Below are 23,827 nucleotides of genomic sequence, written 5' to 3' on the forward strand. Positions count from 1 at the left end.
TTTAGCAAAAGAAAACAAAAACCAGTAATAGTAAAATAGTAACAGAATACAAAAATGATAGATCAGGTGACACAGTTTAATTATTTAGGTTGCATAATAACATATCTAAAAGGTAGTTATAGATGGAAACAGCAATACATTTCAGAAAATAGGTGGAATAATTAAAAGGACACTGAATAAAACAAAACCTTAAACCCATCTTAAATTTTATAAAGAAATGGCCACTCCTGCTTTATTATATGGTTCGTCAATATGAAATGTTAAAAACAAAGATCAAAGTCGAATACGGGTAGCAGGATGCGCAAAAGTAGATCATATAAAAAATGAGGACATTAGAAGATAGCTAAGTATTTAGAAGTTAAATAAGAAGATCGATGAATATAGAGAGAATCTGAAAGAACATTTATATAGGAGGAAATATATCTGATAAAAGAAGTGGATAAATGTAGACTAAAGAGAAAAATAGAGAGAGGAAGACCACTTGCAAGATGGAAAGGTCCTTGAAACCGGAACACGCAAATGCTTAATCCTTAACGAGAAAAAGAACAATATGTAGTATCAAGGAAAAAGGTCGGAAAATTGGAATACGGCGTCATCACTCCAGTATAAAAAAGACGATAAATTAAAGAAGAATAAGTCTCCTAAATAGTGGTTATAAGCTATACACAGGAATAATAACAACCTGAAAACTCAAACCATGTTTTGAAGATAAACTTTATGTAGAACACAATGAACATACACACTATGAAATTCTTCATTCTTCAGAGAGAGAAAGAAAGAAAGAGAGAGAAAGATAGTAACATTAAACTGGAAAAAACTGTAAGTTGCACTGACAGATATAACTGAATAAGGTCAGGAAAACATAGGATTTTGTCTCCAAGAAATCTTAGAGAGAAAAAATCCTCACACTCGCACCGGTATGACAGGCTAACTCACCTTCAGTTGAATTACCCTTATAAATGTGTCTCGCCACCTAAAAGGGATTCGAAGCCTGCATCTTTCCAGCCAAAAGAAAGGGAAATGTGGAGCATCGCTGTTACTAAGCCTGAAGGTATTTTTATTTAATTATCTTTTAGTTAAATGGAAATCTTAACATTCTGACAAAATTTCGTTTAGTAAACGATTTTTTACTAAACATTAGTAAACAATTGTGTAAAAAAAGGAATTCATGTATTAATCACTGTAACACTACCATATTTATTAAAAGTGTTCAGACACTAGAAATATGTTCTACTTTTAATTGGAAACACATTTCATAAAGTAGCATTTTCCTGTAGATGCTTCTGCCCCGTATTGCCAGAAAGCATTCACGTAGCCGACTGTATTGATTGGTACAGTCTAAATATAGAACCATCTTGCGTTAAAAGGAAAAGTACTGGTTGTTATCTCTTTATGTATTCTCATGCAGCTTAATCTCTTTGGGAGAAGAAGGAGAAGAAGATGAAAAACAAGAAAGAAATATAGTCAGAAATTGAGGTAATAATATGGAAAGTTAAACATGCAAATAAGGCATTATAAATACTGGAAAACATTTTAAGAAATATATACACTTTGTTTTTATTTTTCGGTGGTTTTTTCAGACCTGTCTGAGAAGCTCTGAACTAAGATCACGATACCTTCAGAATACAATATAGTTATTTTATTATATCCCAATATTACTGGGTTAGCACATTCTTCTCTAGTAATAGATCTCGCTTGAATGGTAAAAAGCATTTTCTTAAAAGGTATAAGATATTTGTTTCATGAAATGACAAAAATGCATGTTCTATTAGTAGGAGATGTTCTATTCTGTGTATACAATTCTGGAAAGATAACACAAAATAAGTTACTTGCACAAATTTCATAATGATTTTTCTGAAGCACATGAATCTGCACGAAATATCTGCACGATTAATTATACATCTTTACTTAAGTAAACTTGTGACTATTTGAAAATTTCGAGATTTTTTAATATCTTTCTGAAGATACTCAGCCAATAAAGACAGCGAAACATTTCGAAGAAACATTCGTTTTAATCAGTAAAAAGTCTATGAATCCAAGCAGGTTAACTATTTCATAGTTGTTGGGAAAATATATTGGCGTCTAATGCAAAATACGCTGCTTTGGGTTTAATATTTGTTAATATTTATCACTGGTGATTTAAAAATTAACTTGAACTGTCCTGTTAACTTTATCACTCCTCACTGTGAAGGAGTGATAAAGGTTAAACATATCAGGAGTGCTCTTGGTAGGGAGGCAACCGTGACTGTTACCGAGTTGTAATTAATCTGTACTGGTATATCAAATTGACCAGCCTGGTATGCTTGATGCATGTGAAAGCGTAATCAAATGAAAACAGATGCAAAATTGCTGAACAGAATGAAAATAATTAAAAGACCCAGCAGCGTACTAAGATATACAAGTTCACAACTTACGAAGTGTAGATTACTAATTATATACTTGTTTTAATAAAAGAAAGAAAGGATAAAGAAGACTATAGAATGAAAGAAAGAATATCAGAGACTAAGAAATAAAATTAAGTTAGAATGTAAAAAGCCAAAAGAAACTGAATGAAAGAAATGTGTAAAGAAGTCGAATATCACTTAAAACTGGAATTAAAACATTATAAATGCAAGAAGAGATGACAAGGTATATTCGAATAATTGCTGCATATATTCGTGATCTCGAATCAAAAAAGTAAAACAGTATGAGACAAAAAAATTTACTGATAATAGGGGGAAAAAGGAAAATTACTAGCAATATAAAAAAGAACATCAAGTAATGGTAATATAAAAAAAAAAACATAGTAAAATTAAAATTCAAAAGAATATTCAACGAATTACTATGAAACTGCAGGTATAGACGAGATAACAGATGGAAAAAAAATCTGGGAGATGCAATAAAGGAAGTATCGTTTAAAAGGAAAGGAAGTACATAATTTCTGCGAAAGTGTAGCAGGTAAGATACCTCCGAAATGGATACCTCCGAAACAGACTAAACATTTTCGGACATTAAAATTATTAAATCGTGCAACAAAGATTATATTAAATATAGTGAAACACAGAATAAAATTAAAAGCTATTATTTAGATGAATATCAGTTTGAACTACAGCATGAATGATTTGTGGAAACTACATTCGTGAATTGGCCTGGTAAACCAAGTGCTGTGATCTGAACCGACTGAACATTTTTCATAAAAGGTAGAATGTCAGCACAAGATAAGACTACATTAAGAGATCTCACTTTGACATTTGCAATTTATGTCAGAGGCGAAGTGTAGGTTATTAATTTCCTTGCTACTTTTTAATCATAAATGAAAAATGCTTTTGAGAATATAGTAGAAGCTATACCAGGAAACTGTTAGAACTAATAAAAATAATTATAAGAAATTAGCCAAAGGTCTAAACTGAGATTTTTTAAAAAATTAAAACGAATAACATATATACAAAATAATAATAATGATGATGATGATCTTCCCAAGAATAGATGTAATGTTCATCTCAAGTTGAATTATAAGAATTTTCCTGGAGTTCTTTCCTGTAATAAATATACAATGTGGCCAGAGATTTGAAATTTTAATCGAACGTCACCTTATCCTCACTTGTAAAGGATAAGAAAATTCTCGTGTTTGGGAAGATTAAGGCATATTTTTCAGAATAGAAAACTATATCGTCATTCTTTCAACCCTGCACATCTCTTCGACACTCGTCTATCTAAGCAAAATATAGAAGAAAATACAACAATCCTGACTTCAGAATATTCCTATAAGTAGCAATGAGAACATCGCACATGGTTCCCTGGAAATGTAGTTACAGCGAACACATTCAACTTTGATTTAGAGTAGAAACGCATCAATTGATCAGATGGCGGAATTCCAACAAATGTGCTGAGGACAGTGGTTGGCTTGTCGCATTAAATTATAAAAGACAGTTCACTGCTGTTAGTCCGGGTTCATTTTTTATTCGACTATTAAGGCGCATTACTTGAATAAACGCATCCTTGAAGCCTATTATTTCTTATTAGTTTCCTAAGCAGGATCTTCTCAATGGTGGATAGGAAACACAAGATCTGTTCCTAAATTGTTGCAATAATCTGACAAATAGTAACAAAATTCAGTAAAAGGAAATACAGTTAAATTATCTTTCCTCTTCCCAAGTGCATACTCTGTAAATACAGAGTATTTACAGAGTGTGTCGTGACTTCTATTTCTATACTACTTATGAATTAGTGATCATTGCAGATGCTCAGTCATAGGTCGTATGCGATGCATAATGTGTATTCTCAAATCGTCTACTCAACTCTCCCCTCAAAGATTAAATCCTGAGTGTTCTACTGGATTCTGAAGTATTTGAGATGTCATGGTGAACTTTGAGTTTTTTTCAAGTGTTCTTACGATTAGATTAAATACACAGATTACAAACAAAATGGCTGTTGAGAATGACAAAAAGAAAGTATTATGTAACAAAAATTCCCTTTATGTCTAGATATAATCAGAAATTTTTAAAATATCACATTTCTAGTCATCCTACCAAATATTTTTTTTCAGATGTACCTAGAAATGGTGTCCAACTTCAATATTTGAGATGAGGCTTCACGACATTTATAACAATAAACAAGAAAGAAAAGAGTGGTCAAGCATATGGTACACACAATGCTTTCATATGCTTGAACTCTATTTTAGGATTTAGGAGCAAAAATAATAAAAAATACTATAATATGTAATGAGTAGTAAAACGAAGATGAAGCGTAATGTGGTTGGTTTCTTTCTCAGATCTTTATTTTAGTTATACCGTTAAAGTTTTCTGCATACGAAAACTACACCAATCCAGTTGCAGTATTCTCCTAAGGTATTTTTCAAGAAGATTAAATAACTAGAGTATCTCTATAAGATGAAACATTAAACTGGTGATAAATCAAACGTGTATCAACAAACATATTTCAAGAGGGAAATAGATCAACAAACAACATAAACATTTCAGTGTATTTGCTATGAGGGTACTTATGTCTGTTAAAGGCGTGTGTTCTTTTGAATGGTTTACTGTTATGGAAAGAAAAACAGAGTTTCTAGAAGGGGAAACCTCATGAAGTCCATATATGACAGTGGCTAATTCATCTTCAAATTAAAAATACTTGTAAAGATTCTTTATGTCCTACGGGGATTTTCGAACCAGCTCTTTCTAATCACAGAGCGTCGTTGTTATCGGTTGAACTACAGAGGCTCCTGCTTTCAGGCAAAATCCCGTTTGGGTAAATCCATAATGGTTTCAACATCCCGCGATGTACATGGTCTCTTTCGTTCCGATAATAATGATATTTCAGTTGCATCTTTTGGGGAAAAAATAAGAAAACATTTCCCAGAGACTCTATATAATGGCTATACAACTTTATTATGTAGAGCATTATTAAGTCAAACTTTTAAATGCCTTAGACAACATGAAAGTTGTCTAAGGCATTCGCATGTTTTTCTTTCAATTAAGACATCTAATGTCAAATCGAATCAAAATTTATTAGGCGATTCCACAGAAGAAGCTTGCAACAAACGAGATAGACGAAATAAAACATTCACTTATGAGGCCATTTACTAACTTAAGACAAGCCCATGATGTTCCTCTGTTGCCGCCTCGATTTATAGTCGCCTAAAGAGTTGCATCAAGAAATCTCTTAAGGATAAATGGGAAAAAAAGGGGGGAAAATTATCCCACCCACTCAAGGTACGTGTACTATAGGTTTACAAATACTTTTAGTAGCAGGAAGTCGCATACAAAAAATGCCCTCACACCATGTTATACTTTTATGGAAACAACTCACTGTAAGAATGACACACCCAGAATGAATCACTGCTATAAGCAAAGGTGACCTCAGTTTATCTCTCATGAAACATCTATTATAAATAAATATGCTAAAATTTTCTTAGGTATCTGTAAGTTATTTTTACAAGATGCTTACAATTGAGTCAAATGTTACGAATACATGACACTACTGCCTAAATTGTGATTTTTTGGAAAAAAAAATCTTCAATTAAAATTTTGCTTAATTTTGACTTTCTTTTGTTAATTGCTATTTCAAAATCCTATTTTATTTTTATTTATTTTTGAACGGTAGACACTGTATTTATACTACAGTATATTTACTATTATAAATGTATTATCAACATGTACGTGTATGTATCATATATCTTCAAAACACATACAGCTCTGCATCATTATTATTTGATAACTGTCAGAGCATCTGGTAGATCTCTCTCTCTCTGAAGAGATGTAGCAGATGCAATGACAGTTCAAGCAGTTAAGATAGCATTTCAACTCGTTTCTACAGAAGTTCAATTCGTTTTCGATGGACTTCATACCCTATCAATTATCAAACATTTTTTTGTTAACATTTCATCTCCCATTTTAAGTTATAATAGCATCTTAAATTAGCTCTACTTACGCATTCCTAAATGCAAATAATGATAAGTTCATAAGTCTATTTTAATATCTTAATATTTCAATGAACGTCCGACACTGATGTTATCTGTTCCCTTCCCTGATATTCTTGAGATTTTAGGTGCACCGCCCTAAACACGTGGATAGCATTCTAAGGATGAGCTGATTTCGGATTGGTACAGATTTAGCAGTTTGGTGGACGGAAGTTTTATCTTGAAAAAGAATGCCTTGTTTTTTTAGAAGATGAGGAATATGTGAACGTGTGTTCATGCTAGCGGAGGCTGAAAATAAATGTCGGTCCAAGGAGAGAATTTCTGATCCTGTCTGTGATTTGTAGATTACTGGGAGAAGGGTAGGGTGAGCTGAGATTCATTCAGTCATCACTTCATGGTTTGTGAGATAAGCAGATAGTTGTTTTGCATTTATTGCTTCATCAATCGCTTTTTTGAACAAAGGTTTGTACACCTTTTGTCGAACAAAAAGGAGAACAAAATGTATATCGCAAAAGGTTTTAGGGGTTGGGAAATTGAAAGGCAATTTTGGATAGGCTGGATAATGAAGACCCTCATACCAGCAAAAATAATTTCTGTGACTCCCTCAGACCAGGTATTTGGGTAGGAAGAGCAGAAGCAATAATTTGATTATGGAACGGATGAGTAGAACTTTTGGAGGCCATTCCACTTGGTACTTTTGTAGTGCCATAGAGCACGAGGTTAGGAGTGGTTGGAAGGAAGGCATTGTACAAGATAGTGATCTTAGTTACCATATAATATATCTGGAGGGAGAACTGGTTAAAAAGATCACGGAAACTGAGAGAATGGAAAATGTTATCAGGAAGTTGGTAAATGTACTGTAAAAACTCGGACTGTAGCGTAAATATTCCAAAGCACATTACATCGATTTTTTACTTTGGTCAAGTCCCATAAGAATGTTATAAAAAATAACTTTGTTTGTCTCTGTGTATTTTGTTAGATATTATTGTAAATAACTCTCTAGAAATTAACTGTGTATACTGCTTTAATAAGAATATTTTAGAGTGTTAAAAACAAAGGCAATGTTTTACTGCCAGAGCTTTATCTAATAGATCTACATGGCAGCATAAGAAAGATGTTTATAAACTTTGTGTGTATGAGAAAGGCTTACAAGCTCTGCATGTAAACACCTCCAAAGTTAGAAAGGTTCAAACAATTTTCCGATGGCTAGCAACTTACAATCAAAGGAAGGCACAGAAGAGAACAAAGAGGGGGCCGAACTTGAAACTTAAGATGAAAGAATCATACCGAATTCTTTGGGAATTACAAACTTCGTGCGAGGTCTCAGAGAAGGCATAATAAAAAGGGACAGAGCCAAGCATGTGGGGCTTCCCGGTTCCAGCAATCACCAGAGACAGAGAGCTTCCCAGTTCGAGACGTCGCTAGAAAGAGATGACTTCTAGGCCAGAGAGAGAGGGTGTCCAGAGGCTGCAGACAGAGCTCCCTGCTTTCAGCAGTTGCCAGAGAGAGAGGCTGCCCGCTGAGCTTCCTGCTTCCAGCAGTTGCAGAGATAGAGCTTCTAGGCCACAGACAGTGCTTCAAATTGCTGAAAGGAGAAGTTCCAATCACCAGAGAAAGTTTCCAGTCCAGAGAGAGGGATCCTGGTTGACAGTTGGCGGTAGTTCGAGCTATTTCGAGATGGCAGACAAAAGAAGCAGTTGTCCAGGCATTTTCGGCAAGCTCAAGCAGATGAGAAAAGGTGAGGCAAATTACCCGAAGCACCTCCGCTCGGAAGTTTTATTCTTTTCGCCGTGGGAGAATAACCATTACGAATCTGTACGAGTCCACAGCCCGCTATGTTCCTGATGAGATATTTCTGAAGCCAAATTTCCTGAAGGAAGCTCAAGATCTGAGATGAGAGAATTGCCTTAGAACTTTTTGTGCAAGACCGTTGACTGAATGTGCGATACAGAGATTTTGTAAGTTATATACCTTTGTACAATTCCTTTTATAATGTGTTTTAGTTGGACAATTAAGATTTAGATTCACAGTAACAAGAAGTGTCATTAAGAGAATCTATTGGCATATTTGAAGTTGATATAAAGTTTGTAAAAGTAACTTAACAGAGAGGTAGCTAACCTCTTTGCAAGTAAACTAGGAGTTTAATGAGTGAAAATTGTAAGCAGAGAGTAAATAAGTTTTTGAGTTAAAGAAATAAATTTTTGTTGAAGTAAAAAGTTCTAATTTATGCTAAAGAATTTTTACAGATGGATAGAGAAGCATTCTCCCTAATGTTTAAATTCGTGTATATTTCATAGTAATGTAAATAAAAATGTGTTTTGAATTTTTTGTTAAAGGAGTGCTGCCTGATTGTTTATTTTTACAACTGCACTGCTCCTAAATAAATTGGACTTGTGAGCGGGAAATTATGTGAGATAGCCGAAGCATAAAGTTAAGTAAAAGAATAGACCACGACTGTTTGTGTAAAGTTTTATTGAAGGAATATGTGTTATAGAGAGAGAAATCTGCAGGCCGTATTATTGAGTTTTATGCTAATTAAATGATATTAGTGGCGCAGTCTAAATTAAATAAATTTTCTAGTAGGCATAAGACTCATAGTGTGAAGGGTAGATAAACATAGTACGTAATAATATAAGCAAGAAAGATTCAGAGAGAAAAAAAAGCTCACACAGCTAAATTAGAATAGTGGCATATACAGATGTAGATGATATAGAAAGTATAGAGCAAAAGACATTACAAGTAATAAATAAATAATAACATTACTACAATGGCACAGCATACGTTTACAGTACAATTGTGTTAGACCACTGCTTACAGGAAAAACTTCTGATCTCATTCCGCTTGGTCAGTGGTGTGGAAAAAAGTGAAGACTTTTGGAGTTATCAAGGTCGCCTAGGAAGATGACTTTACGATTACCGAAAGTTCAATTTCATGGATAGGAAGCCGAAGAGGTCAGGGTAGTTTTCAGAATTTGGAGAGCTGTATATATGATGAGTGTTATTGAATGTGGCAAGAAACTTTAAACCAGAGAATATCAAAAGCAGAAGATTCTAAATTAGGCATTCTCTAGGAAGAAATGTCGGTTCTCACAGAGGCAAAATTACTACCTTTGTGGCGAGAGGAATCACGAAGTGTGTAATTCGGACAGTGAAGGTGGACTGTTGTTGCTGTTGTAAATGCAATTCGGGTTTAGGTTAAGAGTAGGATTTTTGGTCTGGATGATGACTGTAACATCCAGAGCAAAGATCCTACTCTTGTAGGATGTTTGGTTCTACTCATCATCCTACTCATTAGTTCTGAACTTAGACTTAACGAAGAAAATTATTGCAATAAAACTTAATCATATTATCAAATAAATGTATTCGTGCTAGCGTCTTATATTTTTTGCATGCATTACATTTTAAAACTTCAGAGTAAACACTTCGAGTGTAGATATCTCTGTTGCTTTCGAGAACATTCATGATGTATCCAATGGATTTGGCTTAACAGAGTTCTGTTGAGCGATGTTACTTTTGTAAACAACCAAAGAGTATATTAACAGTTAACAGAGTTTTTATCCAGTTGTTGGTTCATGTACTGTAGACATATAATGCTTCGGTTTGGGATAATTTTATTACTAATAAAGTTTCTATTGAAATCGAAAAGTTTAAACGACCTTAAAAAATTTTAATGGAGATATTTAACACCAAATTTTATTAATTCGAATTGTTTTTAAGATGAAAAGCCAAACGGCTATATTTTCTGGCGAAGTTAATTAAATTAAAGGGATAAAAATCCCTTATTATTTTACAGCCAGTATGCGAAACTCTAAGATCGAAAACTACGATCTGCGAGTTTCAATGCCGAAGAACTATCGGCGAATCCAAGCGTAAGTGACCACTTGGTAGTACAACACCAAGGCAACTCGAAGCAAAGGTGGAGCAAGCTCCCTCACTATCACTTATATTTTCTAATAATGTGAAAACACAGCTCCTAGGAGATGTAATACTGCTTTACATTATGAGGATGCTAGGAGCTGTGTTTTCACATTATGAGAAAATATCAATGATAGTGAGGGAGCTTGCTCCACCTTTGCTTCGAGTTGCTTTGGTGTTGTACTACCAAGTGGTCACTTACGCTTGGATTCGCCGATAGTTCTTCGGCATTGAAACTCGTAGATCGTAGTTTTCGATCGTAGTTTTCGCATACTGGCTGTAAAATAATAAGGGATTTTTATCCCCTTAATCGAATTGTTTTTATTAAATTAAAATAAAATGATTTGACTGGAATCAAAAATTGATATTATATATTTATGACATATTTTGTCACTTTGTGGTCCTCAAATGGTCCGGTTGAAAGAAAAAAAGAACAACCGAGAACTAGATACATTTTTCTGTAAAATTTCCAACCCCAAGTACTTAGAGAATTATTTATAAAATAAACATAATTTTCTATTTTGGCACACATGTGATTGTTTAATATCAACACCACCATCATCATCATCATCCGCTAACGCTTATTATTCCTCTGGGAGATATTTCTGGGCAATATAGTAATTGTTTACGTGAGTAAATATAGCTTTATTCGGTGATTATCATGGGCGAAACGTTTGAATATCTAGGGCAGTGTTTCCCAAACTTATGGATGTAAAGGCCCTCTTGGAAAAATTAAAGTATTTCACGGCCCCCATCGAAAAAAAAATTCTTAATACAGACATATATTATTATAATATTTATTGTATTTATATTCAATACAAAACATACGCATCGAATATTGCAAAAATCAAATGCAAATATTACATTTTTAGCATCTCATATATACATTTAACATGGCACACTTGGTCTTAAAACATTTTAAATTTGTTTTCATTATTTCACGGTCCCCCTCAACAAAACTAACGGCTCCTAAGGGGGGGCGCGGCCCACAGTTTGGGAAGCGCTGATATAGGGTACTTTTCGCTAATGATAAGTAATATTTGCAGCGCACTAGTGCAAATTCATAAATAAATCTTTAGATTTATTAAGGAGCGATATTTTGATATGAGTCATAAGCTCTGGCGATTAACAAATATATATTGATCAACTAGAGGTAAAACTTCCGTATGTTATTCGAAATGAAAAACATTCCGCTGTGTATAATTATTTTTTGAAGTATTAATTTTGATATTTTAGCCTATTGGGCCAACTGAATATCACTAATGCTTCGTAGAAACTTTGCAGCTGCAAGGAAATTTTACAAAGATAACAATTGAGTGCTCTAGCTCAGTGATTAAGGAGTTTATTTGATAGCACATTTTATTTAAATATGAATAACTATTAACAAGTCTGTACTTTTAATTCTTCATCAAATTTCTTGTAAAGTATATGTTTATTAGGATTATATAAGCTTTAATAATACTACTAATAATATATTTCGAATAAATGTGAATAACTATTAACAAGTCAGTACTTTGAATTCTTCGGCAAATTTGTTGCAGAGTATATTTCAGTTAGGATTAAATAAAATTTTAATAATACTAATAATAATAAATTTCGAGTGGAAAATAAATTAAAAAAAAACAGTCAATTCCCGGTTAGGTGACACCTTTCTGAACTGCACACTTTTTACGAAACTAAACGGTCTGTACAATGATTACTGCAAGTCAAAAAATCGGCCATTTCGAAATATTTATGCCTCATAACTGCGATGACATAGGAATTTACGAAACGACAGCTTGCTAGCAGTAGCATTATGATTTCTCCAATGTTGAAGAGAACGTTCACTGTGCGCCAGATATAAACGCATGCGCGTTACTCAAGACATGAACAGAGAAGTTTGACAGCAGTGACCAAAGACAGGGGATGAGGAGACAGCGTACGGTGACGATCTCGGCATTAAAGTTCCGACTTTAATGCAAAAGGTCGCTGGGTAAGCTCCCTTGGCGATACGTTTACAAACAATACTGGTCTCATAAAATGGTTTTCACGCCACTTAGGCATAGAAATCTTAAAAGTGGCCTTAAATGGATAATTTTTATAAGTGCCTGCTACGCTTTCTACCTCTTTTATTTTATCAATGGTGACTATTTTATTATAGATTATCCACCGAAAGAATCCACAGAAGGTAAGTAAATAATTAGCTATCATAAATGTTCTGAAGATAACTAACCAAAGAATTTCATGTCCTAATTGCAGAATAGATACTAAATGCAGTTTTCTAAAATTGTGAAAAAGTATATTCCATTTCTGTTTTCGCAAAGGTAACACAAGAAAAGTTTATCAAAGTACGACTAGTGAAGAATATTATCATAAATATTTAAAGAAAAAAATTTGATTTTAAAATACATAATGGGTACTTATTGACAATAAACGTATCTTTTTTCAAAATTTCAAAACGCATGAAACATTATATATGACAATCCCCTACCTTTCGAATGTCATAGCGCAACCAAGCGCCGAAACGGATAATCCATATTTTTTGAATTAATCCAATTTGTAACAGGAACTCTTTCCTTTCCAACTGTCCATTTTTTAACATGGAAGTCTATGGGCGACCGCTGTGCATGTCGTGATGCGTTAGCAGGCGCCTCGTCCTCGTTCGCGAACGGAAGTGACGTCACCGGAAGGGGGATGTTTGTACCAAGGTCAACTTAGAGATAATATGCTCTAACGTCCGTTGAACTCAAGAAGCACGAATACACCCATCAAGCAATAGTTTTATTTTATTTTATTTTTTTTGTTGCTAATCTGGTTTCCAACCCTTCGCTGTGTCATTTTGATTATTGACGTGGTGTGTCTGCAATTAAATGTACCGGTAAGTTTGTCTTTAAAACTTGTATTTAAATATAACTTATGCTGTGGAATGGAAAAATGTTGAAAAGAAGGTTGGGATTAATTTACTTATCTCTCAACTCCCTGACCAAAACTAGCTAGAATTAACTCTCTCTCTCTCATAAACACTCGAACTTGCTGAGAAGTTAATTCAATTGACTGCTCACATGAACTATCACTGTACATCCAAGTGACGAAAACGATTGTAAGCTGGGGATACACTTAACGGGAAAAGAGGAAGCGGAATTAGCTGCATCTTGTGTGTGTAATACACTGTTCCTTCAGGACAGACGCTGGAACCATATTACTTCTGGCTGGGTTGCTATAATAGTGTAGAAAAACTGAGGCTAATTTTTATTATTACGTGATACCTCCTGGAATCCAAAGACTCTTGTAGGGAAGCCATTACGTGAATACTATCAGCTGCACAATCTATCTACACATTGCGCCATCGTTCAGGTTTTCACTTGTATGTAGAATGAAAAAAATCCTGCTTCTTCTTTTGAGATCGGCTACTTTACCTTCAGTTGAAAAAGCCCATATTCTTCTCTTCATGACAGATATCGAACTCCCATCCTTTTTCAGTAGAAGGATACATTCTCCCGTCTTTCGTCATTGTGTCTTCCGACCAAAATGCGGGTTTTGTAAAGAACCAGAAATACTATACCACATGACGATTTACTATAAAAAAGCAGAAGAAATTTGGAGTGTTGGGAAACGATGGATGTCACAGATTCCAGTAATAAATAAAAACTTACTATGCTGACTAAATGAGAAGAAATTAAGTATTGCAATAAGTACTACTTAATAATTATAATAATAATTACAACCAATCGTAATTATTATAACTACGTATACCATTTGAACATGCAGGTGTAATTATGTGTATGAAAGAAAAGGCAGTGCAGATATCCTGACAAAGTTCCATCGTCATCAGATTCAATGAGGAACTCTGTCCTTTGGAAAAACATGGGAGGACTGGGGTCCTTAGGACTTCTCTTCCCATGGAACTAATCACGTTACTCGTCCAGATAGCTGAGCAGGAACAACTTTTGTGTGTGTGTGTGTGTGTGTGTGTGTGTGTGTGTGTGTCTGTAAAGAGAGCCTCTAGAAAGAATCGAGAAAATCATTTAATCAACTTAAAAACAATTTTAAGTGCTGTTTTAACTACATGGACACTTTGTAATGATTCATTACACGAAATGAAATAAATGAATCAATAGTACACATACATAATCAGTATTAATAAACACCAGCTTTTGGAGTCCTGTTAAGATAGCATACCATTAGTTCGTAGTTCTACTCCATGAGGACTTCCCCTTACGCTGGGGCTTTACGTCACTTTAGTAACAGTCCTAGGAAGGAAAAGAACTCGTCATGAAGAAACAGAGCTGAAAGCTTGCAAAACGAAGTGACTTGAGTTTGGAAAAATACAATAGTGGTAGTATCACTAGGGTTACTCAGGTATAAAGGAACATTCAAGTAATTTAACGGATAGTCTAAGTTCAATTCAACCTGCACTTAAAGTATTGTGTTTAAGAATTATTTTGATATTCTATCTGTTCCTCAGCAGATCCTTCGATACATTCCTAGATTAATGAGACTGCTAGGAAAAGCAGCTAAGAGACTGCTGGAGACCGTAATAAGTAGGCAGAAAGAAAAAGATGGAGTGAGCGAAAGAATGGACATAGCATAGTACGAAGAAAGAAGACTTGAGAAGAAAACAAAGGACAATCATAGTACGGTGATTCCGTAATCTTGGATGTACTTGAATGTGAAGAAATGAGTCATAGTTATCAACTATGACTCATAGTTGACAAATTATCAACTCTTAGTGAAGAGTTGATAATTTTGGCAGTAGGAATAGCTTGAAAGATAAGTATAAAACGGGAGCGGATAACCAAGACTCTTACAAGAAGCGAAAAAAATAAGAGGTTGAAATGAAACTATGGTCCACGTAATAAGTGATTCAATTAGTTGGTTTGTGAAGGAGAAACATTGCGCAACTTGTAGATTATAGATGTATGGAATGATTTGAATTGGTAAAAAAGGACTAGTATATGATTGACCTCAACTTGAATGGAATTGGAGTTAAATATCAGAAGAAAGTTTTTCGGTGAAAGAATGGAATTGCAAAATTAGGAAAACATGGCCTGTTAGAAGCAGAGGATGCATGTAAGTGAATGGATCATAAATTGGTTGTTTTGAATTTACGGCCTAAGCAAGTCAAGCAATGTGATCAGTGTGTTAGTAGGCAAGGCAATTTTGTACAAAGATCTAATCTCCAAAAGTTATTTAGGACAAAATGGCCTCGCCTACTCCCTTTGGAGAATAAAAGGCCTTAGCGAATCCAAGTTTTTGTGGTACGTATTTATAAGTCAGCTCCAAAAGTTGTGAGTTTTTGAAATGGAACAGTTAGGCCATCTATTTCGAAAGATTTTTTTTTTAAATCCATTGACAGTTCCACAAATAAAAGCTATTATTCTCATCCTGTTTAAATTGAGCCGCTTCAGAGCATCTTTCTCGACTTATAGAATTTCTAACGGCCATATGAACATCTGTACATTGCATTTTAAAAGCATTCTTCGTTTGCAAAAAGAATGCTGAAGATCTGCGAGTGTTTGCTTTCTTCTCAAGAAAAGGATGGTTTAAAATGAAATGCTTTGGGAACAGGCTCAGTTATAAGTATACAAGACGCTTGTAGCTTACATTTATAAAACATACTTTTCTGTTTTAAGTTTTCTATTGTTTGAAGAGAATCGCTTTTGAAGAAATCTTTAAAATATTTCAATTGAAACGCGGAGCGATTAGAAATGTCGAATAGGCCAGATTAGTCCTCGTGCCTGAGTCTGAATAACGCTTCGTCTGTTATTAAGACTCGATCTGACGGTGTAAACTCCACACCCTCAATTAGCATCGATGTAGCGCTGTTGCGAAGCTGTTGTAGTATTTTCCATTCATTTGGAGAAACCTAGGTTCTAAGCCCCTTTTTATAGGAGCTTTCACCTTGAAATCAATTATTTGGTCTCTCTAGGTGGCAGTTTTCCTTCGGGGAAACTCGGATTTTTCATCCCCCAAACGGGCTAGAGAATACATGCAGTTAACCGACACAATATACTTTCCTCAAAGTCTTTCTTTGTTCATAATCCTGACAAACAGATTTTTTTTTAATCTCTCTCTCCCCCTCGTCTTTATAGTTGGTAGTTCAGAGAATACTCTACTGTATTCTACCCAATACTGCACTTTAACCTATATCTGTATTTACATTAATAGCAAGAAAACTGCATAGATGCGTATACATTCAGCAGGCAACCAGCAGAACTAATTCATTTTGTTTCTAATATTCCTTCATATGGGTATAAAACATAAGTATAAATAAAAACAAATTATTTAATGTAAGTTATAATAATATGAATGTTATTCATTCTCCCCAATATCAACTATTGGATATCGACTATGTCTTTTGGTAAGTAATAGCTGGGATTGAATGCCGTCTAGACTCGAAGAAACTGTAAGATTTTTTTTTTCCATTTGAAGATGACTTAGCCGGTCTCTATTAAGATGGAAGGGTTTTCTCCCTCTCGATAAATCTCAGATTTTTTCATCCTGTAAAACAGGCAAACCGGCCAGAAGAACTCGCGCAATCTACAGACATAATACATAGGTCTCATAGCCTGGATTGCTTTGGCCAAAATTCCAACCAACGAAAACCCATTCTTTCTGTTTTGCTTATTTTAATTTAATCATCAGCAATATTAACCAGTCTCAGGTGGAAATATTTAGACTGGTTTTCTTTCGGGTACTTCTGTTTACTCATTCAAAACATAACTTCAAACAGTGGCGGCTCGTACATAAGCACTGCGACTTGGGGGTGCACTGCAGCATCCCCAAGGAAAACATGAAAAAATTAAATTTTGTTTGTGTTTATAAATAATAACAATGCTTACAACATTATATAAACGCAATACAAATGTTAAAGGTTACAGCTTATGTTTTGACGTTGTTTGAATAGCTAATAATTGGGATTGTTCGATTAACGCTTTAGATTACGAAAAAAATACGCTGCGATCTAACGCAGTGTCGGAATTATTACGTTCGGCCAATTGCAGCTAGACTAGCCGATACTAGTTTGTGCTTGTGATTGCACGTTACAAGTTATTCCGACACTGCTCATTTGGGCAGTGTCGCTTACAGATAAATTGTATGCTTGTGTTCATATTCTGTGAGATACTAAACTTTTATTATTGGTGCGTGTTCGTGGTGAGGGAACTATTTTTGTAAATCTTATTTTATTTTGTTAAAATAACATATAATTAATTTATTATAGATAGAAGGCTGAATTATGGCGAGTGTCATTGTTGAAAATATGAAACGAATTATATTTTTTCAATTATCGTTACACGAAATAAATGCACTGCGATCTAACGCAGTGTCAGAATTAAATGCGTTCGGCCAAATGCAAGTAGACTTCGCCGATATTCGTTTGCGCTTGTGATTGCACGTTACAAGTGATTCTGATACTGTTCGTTTGGGCAGTGTCACTTACAGATAAATTGTATGCATGGGCGCTTTATTTCTGTGAGATACAAAACTTTTATTATTGGTGTTTGTTCGTGGTGAGGGTGAAATATTTTTAATAAAGCAATTTTTAATATGTAAATTTATTTATTAATAAATTGGTTACTGATTAGGAAAAAAATAGTTGTTTTATTTTTTATTTTGTATATGCAGCACCCCCCACTTGAAATTTTCACCGGCCGCCACTGGCTTCAAACACAGTTTGTGGCATTACGAAGGGCATTCCGAAAATAAGCCGTGGACACTCGCAGCTCTTAGAATATGGGTGGCTTTGAAACATATCTATTCTTCTTTTCTTCCTTCATTTCACCACAGTTTAGTATACAGTGGTGTACGATCGAAAGTGTATTTCTCTATTATTGTGTACACAGTGGACGAGTCTTAAGTTTGCTGAATCATGCAGAACCGACCACAATAATACTTTTTTGAAAATGTGATCGGTGCTGTTAAAATTCACTGCCCTGGGTCCACCAGGGTCCACAGTTATGACCCTGAAATAAAAATATAATTTATGGAGTATCACTGTCCCACTAGTTTGATGGCCAAAATGTTAAAACCAACTTTCCGCCGGAAAAGACATACTGATTGTATTTTGGGGACTGTAAAGATGTCTCTCACCAGGATTATATGGCGAAAGTGCTGTTAATAAACTCGCAAAGCTACGTGAAGGCCTTGAGAAACTTAACACGACAAAACAAGGTGGCATATGATGGGGCCAAGTGTGGTCGATATAGACCACACTTGGCTCCATCAGACTGTTTATTCATAAATTGAAGATACATCTCAAGAATATCCATCTTGAAAATGACCAACAGGTCAAATCACAGGTAATGAGTATCGAAACGCAGTGAGATTATGTCGAAAAATAGTTTCGTATGGCGATTCAACGGCCGTGAGCCCCTTTTACGGGGAGGTACGGTACCATTTCAAAAACCTCTATTTTTTATCCGGGCTCCAGACCGGCATATCTGACAATTCAGACCTATGGCTGGAGGGATTGTCTTAAGTATTCCTGACTGTATCCGTGTGTGTTCATGGGGACGGCTTGCTTGCTTGCGGGATGAAAAACCCCAGATAAACTGGGGGGAAAACCCTGCTGTCCACTCCCAAGACCGGCTAACTTGGCTATGGTCGAGGAAGATCCTCAAGTTCCTCACGTCTTCGACGGGAATCGAATCTGGAACACTCCTTCCCCAGACATATGGTTGCGAAGCGAAAAGCCACTAGGCTAACCGCGCGACGAAAAATAATTAAAAAATAAAGTACTTGATTTTCATTCACACCTCTTTGGGGATAAGAGCTTTCCTAATAGACACTATTTGGGGAACGTCCTTCTTACATTTGCTTCTTTTTTTTGTGACAATTTTAGTTCTTATATTAATGTGTACGCTTAGTCATATTTATCAAAAATGCAGAAAGAATTTTTTTACAAAATGGGGATTTATCAACTTTTAGATTTTCTACAATTAATTAGTCAACTATATATGATTAAAATCAACATGAAATGATTACAGAAATCTTACAATGAATGCGAGATGCGGGTCAGCATGCAGGCACGTTTGATCTTGCGAATAGTACCTCCTTTATTTGTAATTCTCAATTAGCTTAGATTTAACGTGATGAATAATAGCATTTTTCACCACGTTAAATAACGTTAAAAAATATTAAATCTTAGTTTGATTATTTTAACATTAAATGTTAAAATAATCAAACTGAGATTTAATATATTTTAAACTACTGAATTTTTATTTCAAATTATAAAATCAATATAAAATCTCCGAAATATATTTTCAGTTGTATATCATAATTCAATCGCATTTTAGCAAAATCTGACTAATTTGGAAATAATAGTGTAGGTGTGGCTTATGCTGACTTATGTTTTTCAGTATTTATAAGGATGACTAGCGAAAAATGTAAAATCAGAAGAAATGGGACAAAAACAAACGTAGGAACATTTTGTAATAGTAGAAAGGCAATAGACAGTTGAATTACCGAATTATAATTTTGCCAAGAACTATCATCATTCAAGCGGAATTAATACAGTGACTGGAATAGGAAGAGCCGTGAGAATAGAGGTAAATGAATTGGAGGTGCTTAAGACAATTATAAAATCTCCACGGGAAAACAATAGCATTAAATGAGATTTCTCATATATCAGGAGAAAGTGTGAGACAATTGGAAAATTGTTTATTTTAAGAGGATTAAGATATTTTCCTTTTACATAAAACTAGAGAGAGCAAATCACAGGGAAATTCAGGAGCTGCGATTAATGTATTGGAAAAGGTGGTGAAGGCTCGAATTCCGGAATTAATTAATAGAAGAATAATCCTAAGTGGTAGGATGAGGCACAGTTTTGGAAGTCTTAGTAATTTACTTTCTATAATAATATTGCTGGATTTTGCGAAGGTATTTGACAGAATGGGCAGAGAAGGCTGTCATAAATTGAAGACAAATATGTATTAGATATGAAGCTGGTCATAAGACAGTGGCTGACAGTTGAGTACTAAGGCAGAACAGCATCGTGATGTTGTTCTGCCTTATATTATAGTAGAATAGCATCATGAAGACAAGTGACCAGTGGTATGCGTCAGGTTCTGTACTTAGACCACTGCTGTTTGTACATTAATACTAGTGGAGATTATTTTAAAAGTAATATCCACTTGTTTACTGATGTTAAATTGAGGATAGTGGTACACAGATAAATAAATGTAATGTATAAATTCTGCAGGTTGATTTAAATAGTCCCCGAACTTCAACTTCCTGTCAACCAAAGTGGCTGACAGGAAATTGAAGTTCGGGGACGTGAAAAAAGTGGACAAGAGGTGGATAAAAAGTTGTAAAAAAGTGGATGAAATAGCACAAAGGATCATTCGGAAAACATACGATTATGGCAGTTATTATTTCTCTTTCAGAAACATCTGGACTAGTGTACAGACTTGTTGCCTTTCGTAACGGTAAGGAAGAAGTAGAAAGAATTCAAAGGCAGGTGATTACAGCGATGACAGATATGGAGAATGCTCTAAAGATACATTGAAAGTTTTCACGTTGCAAAATGAAACAGTGGTATGATAGAAACATAGTTTAAGAGAATTGTAGAGCAGAGATACATAAGGAAGTTTTCTATGGATCACTAAAGGAAAGAGAATAAAAGATTACCCAGACTAGAGTGCATTTAGCAAGTATGTGAGGAATAATTTATTGCTGTTAGAGTGAGTGGAAGAGGTTACCAGAGGCATTTTTAAATGAAATTAGTTTTAAGGAGTGTTGTTGATAGGTGTAAATAGGGTTCTTCTGGGTGGTCTCTCCCCTACGCGGTGAGCCATACAAATCCACAGAATTTTTTGCCGTGAATATGGCTCACGAAACCATGTATTATTAGGTTTTGATGGGATAAAGATTAGATAATTCCTCTAGAGACAACCATTGAATTTTTTCAAATTACTTCGGGTCTCCAATAAGTTGGGCGGTGATCTCACGCTGATGAAACATCTCACTTTGGAGGTATTTACAAGCATTCATGCCTCTGACACCACCCATCTGGCCAATAAAGCCGGTGATGTCCTCCAGATGTTAATTTAAAAAAAAATAATAACTTTAGCATAATAATGAAGTTGCTTAGGAGAAGGCTCAAGCTAGAAACGAGACTAGAGGGGAATCAAAATATATAAATATTAATTCCACGAGAGGTTACAAAACATATTGTACATCCGTGCCGTTGGTGGGTGGGGCAGCAATACGATATATCTTCATACGGCCAGTAGTAAGATAAGATAAATAGTTGTGGAAGAATGATCTTGAATCTAAAAGGTTGGTATGATGATCGATAGATTTCCAATAAGGTGGGTAAGCCAATCAATGATCTTGAATCTAAAAGGTTGGTATGATGACCGATAGATTTCCAATAAGGTGGGTAAGCCAATCAATGATCTTGAATCTAAAAGGTTGGTATGATGACCGATAGATTTCCAATAAGGTGGGTAAGCCAATCAATGATCTTGAATCTAAAAGGTTGGTATGATGACCGATAGATTTCCAATAAGGTGGGTAAGCCAATCGAATGATCGATCAGAATATTTCATTCCGGAAGAAATAGATTTTAATCCTAATCCCTCTCTTCGCATATGACTTATGTCTAAAAATCCTCGACTAGGGTTGATTAATGACCTCTCTCTACTTCTCTTTCACACTGATATTTAGTTTCTCTTGCTTGCATTTCTTTCTTTCTTCTCAGCTTCAGTACATCCACGGTGCCAGTGGACGATAGCTTTAATATTTCGTGTGTATGATTGCCATTAAAAGATTAATAGTATGTATTCGATTGTTTTTTCTACCACAAAAAATTTTCCAATATATAATTTTTTTTCCTGTCTTTAGAAAGAAACTTTTCAGCTAGAATGTAACATATTAGGATCTCTATACCTACCGGTTTGGCAAATTCAAATGATGTAGGAAATAATTCACGCAGAAGTCGTAGCCAACACTAAAAACTGTTTGTATTTCAAAATGGATCGTGCTCTCTTACAGACTATTCGTTATCCGCTCTAATACGAAAGAGAAATGGCCCGTTTCACTTTCATATCAAACCAGATGAAACATGTTTTCCATCTCTAAACGGGCAAACCGTCAGAGAAGACATGAAGAATTGCAATATATACTGAATCAGGCTGCCATATTTAGTTTATTTCAAAAATTCCACCACAGCTGGAAATGTTGAAGAAATGCAATGAATTTTTTACCAATCCATAATACAGGAAAACCTCGCCTGTTAACGCGATTAATTAATCCTTCAATTAATGCGCGCTAAGCGAAATCGCGTTAAGCGAATACAATAAACAATAGGAATAATTATAATTCATCCATCAGTTAGCGTAAATTTGGGGAAAAATACAGTATAAGCTATATTAGAGGATAAAATCATCAAGGTTAATAAAAATCAATTCCTTAAATTTTTATTTAATGTCTAAATATTTGATTGAGCTACTTTTTAAAAAAAAAAAAAAAAAATTAAATAAAGATGTTTGCATCGTGCTCGACGTTTTCGTCTTGTCATGCAATTTGCGATAGCTGGCGATCGCTTCATCAAGATTTCGGCGGACTTCGAATCTTCGTTCCATATCAGGATCAGCATCAAACAAAATTTCCTTAGCATGCTCACTGTGATTGAAAACTAGCTCAAGCTATTTTGCAGTTATCTGAGTCGTAACATTCTCTTCTTGTTCGCACTCCTTATCTTCTTCATATGCACGCTGTTCATCTAGTTCAGTAATGGCGAACCTATGACATGCGTGTCAGCACTGACACGCATGTCATAGGTTCAGAGGGTTTCAGATGACACACCTTGGATGTTGAAAAATATTGGTATTCTGATGAAAAAAACTACGATAAATCGTGTAAGATCGCTCTCAGTTAAGGCGAAGGTAGGTTTGTTCATTGAAAGAACTTTCTACCAGTAGTCAGCAACAGAAAAGTCATTAAATGTAATGTAAGTTTGTAATTTCAGTTTATTAAATTAATTGTATAATATGAATTCATAAATTTTATATCAATGTCCTATTAAATAAATAGCCTAATATGATATGTATAAGTCACCATCTATGATTATGTAGTTATATTTATAATGCATGTATGCAAGTGGCACATCAACAACGTCAATATTTAAAAAAAAAAAAGTTTGACACACATGGGTAAAAAGGTTCGCCATCACTGATCTAGTTGAAGGAGGTCATTCTCGCTTAGCTGTTCCAAATGGGGATCGAGCAAGTTTCTCACATCTTCATTGTCCAATTCATTAAATCCAAGTTCTTTTCCAATTGTGCTGATTTCTTCAATAATGTTAGATCTTGGATATTGAAATTTGGTCTCTTTCAATGAATTAAAAATATTGAGAGCTTTTGTTTGAATATTCCCTATATTTTTGGTTATAATCCTCAATCCAGAGTGATAGAAGACGCTTCATCTCGATCATTAAATGGCTTCTATTTCGAGTGATCTGCATGCTTAAAGAACCAGTAGTAACTTTCCTTGTTCTCTGTATTCTTTGCTCTTATTTCATATAGTCCGAACT

The 23,827-nt window shown here is 34.7% G+C and overlaps 1 protein-coding gene across 2 annotated transcripts in view; it reads left to right on the plus strand.

The window, feature by feature from the left end:
• Positions 1–12,164: 12,164 nt before the first annotated feature.
• The window catches only part of LOC150095943 (galactoside alpha-(1,2)-fucosyltransferase 2-like), a 31,466-nt gene continuing 19,803 nt past the window's right edge, over positions 12,165–23,827 (plus strand). The window contains exon 1 of one of the 2 annotated variants that reach the window (XM_090409245.1): positions 12,165–12,478. In XM_090409245.1, the coding sequence (XP_090265371.1) occupies positions 12,331–12,478 (148 nt within the window). In that variant the 5' untranslated portion in view covers positions 12,165–12,330. Of the gene's footprint in view, positions 12,479–13,032; positions 13,169–23,827 lie in introns of those variants that run through there. The other variant, XM_090409246.1, reaches the window with a different exon arrangement.

This window comes from Typopeltis vanoorti, chromosome 19, assembly GCF_054136105.1.
Source record: "Typopeltis vanoorti isolate ZY-2024b chromosome 19, IOZ_Tvanoo_1.0, whole genome shotgun sequence".
Classification (NCBI taxonomy): Eukaryota; Metazoa; Arthropoda; class Arachnida; order Uropygi; family Thelyphonidae; genus Typopeltis; species Typopeltis vanoorti.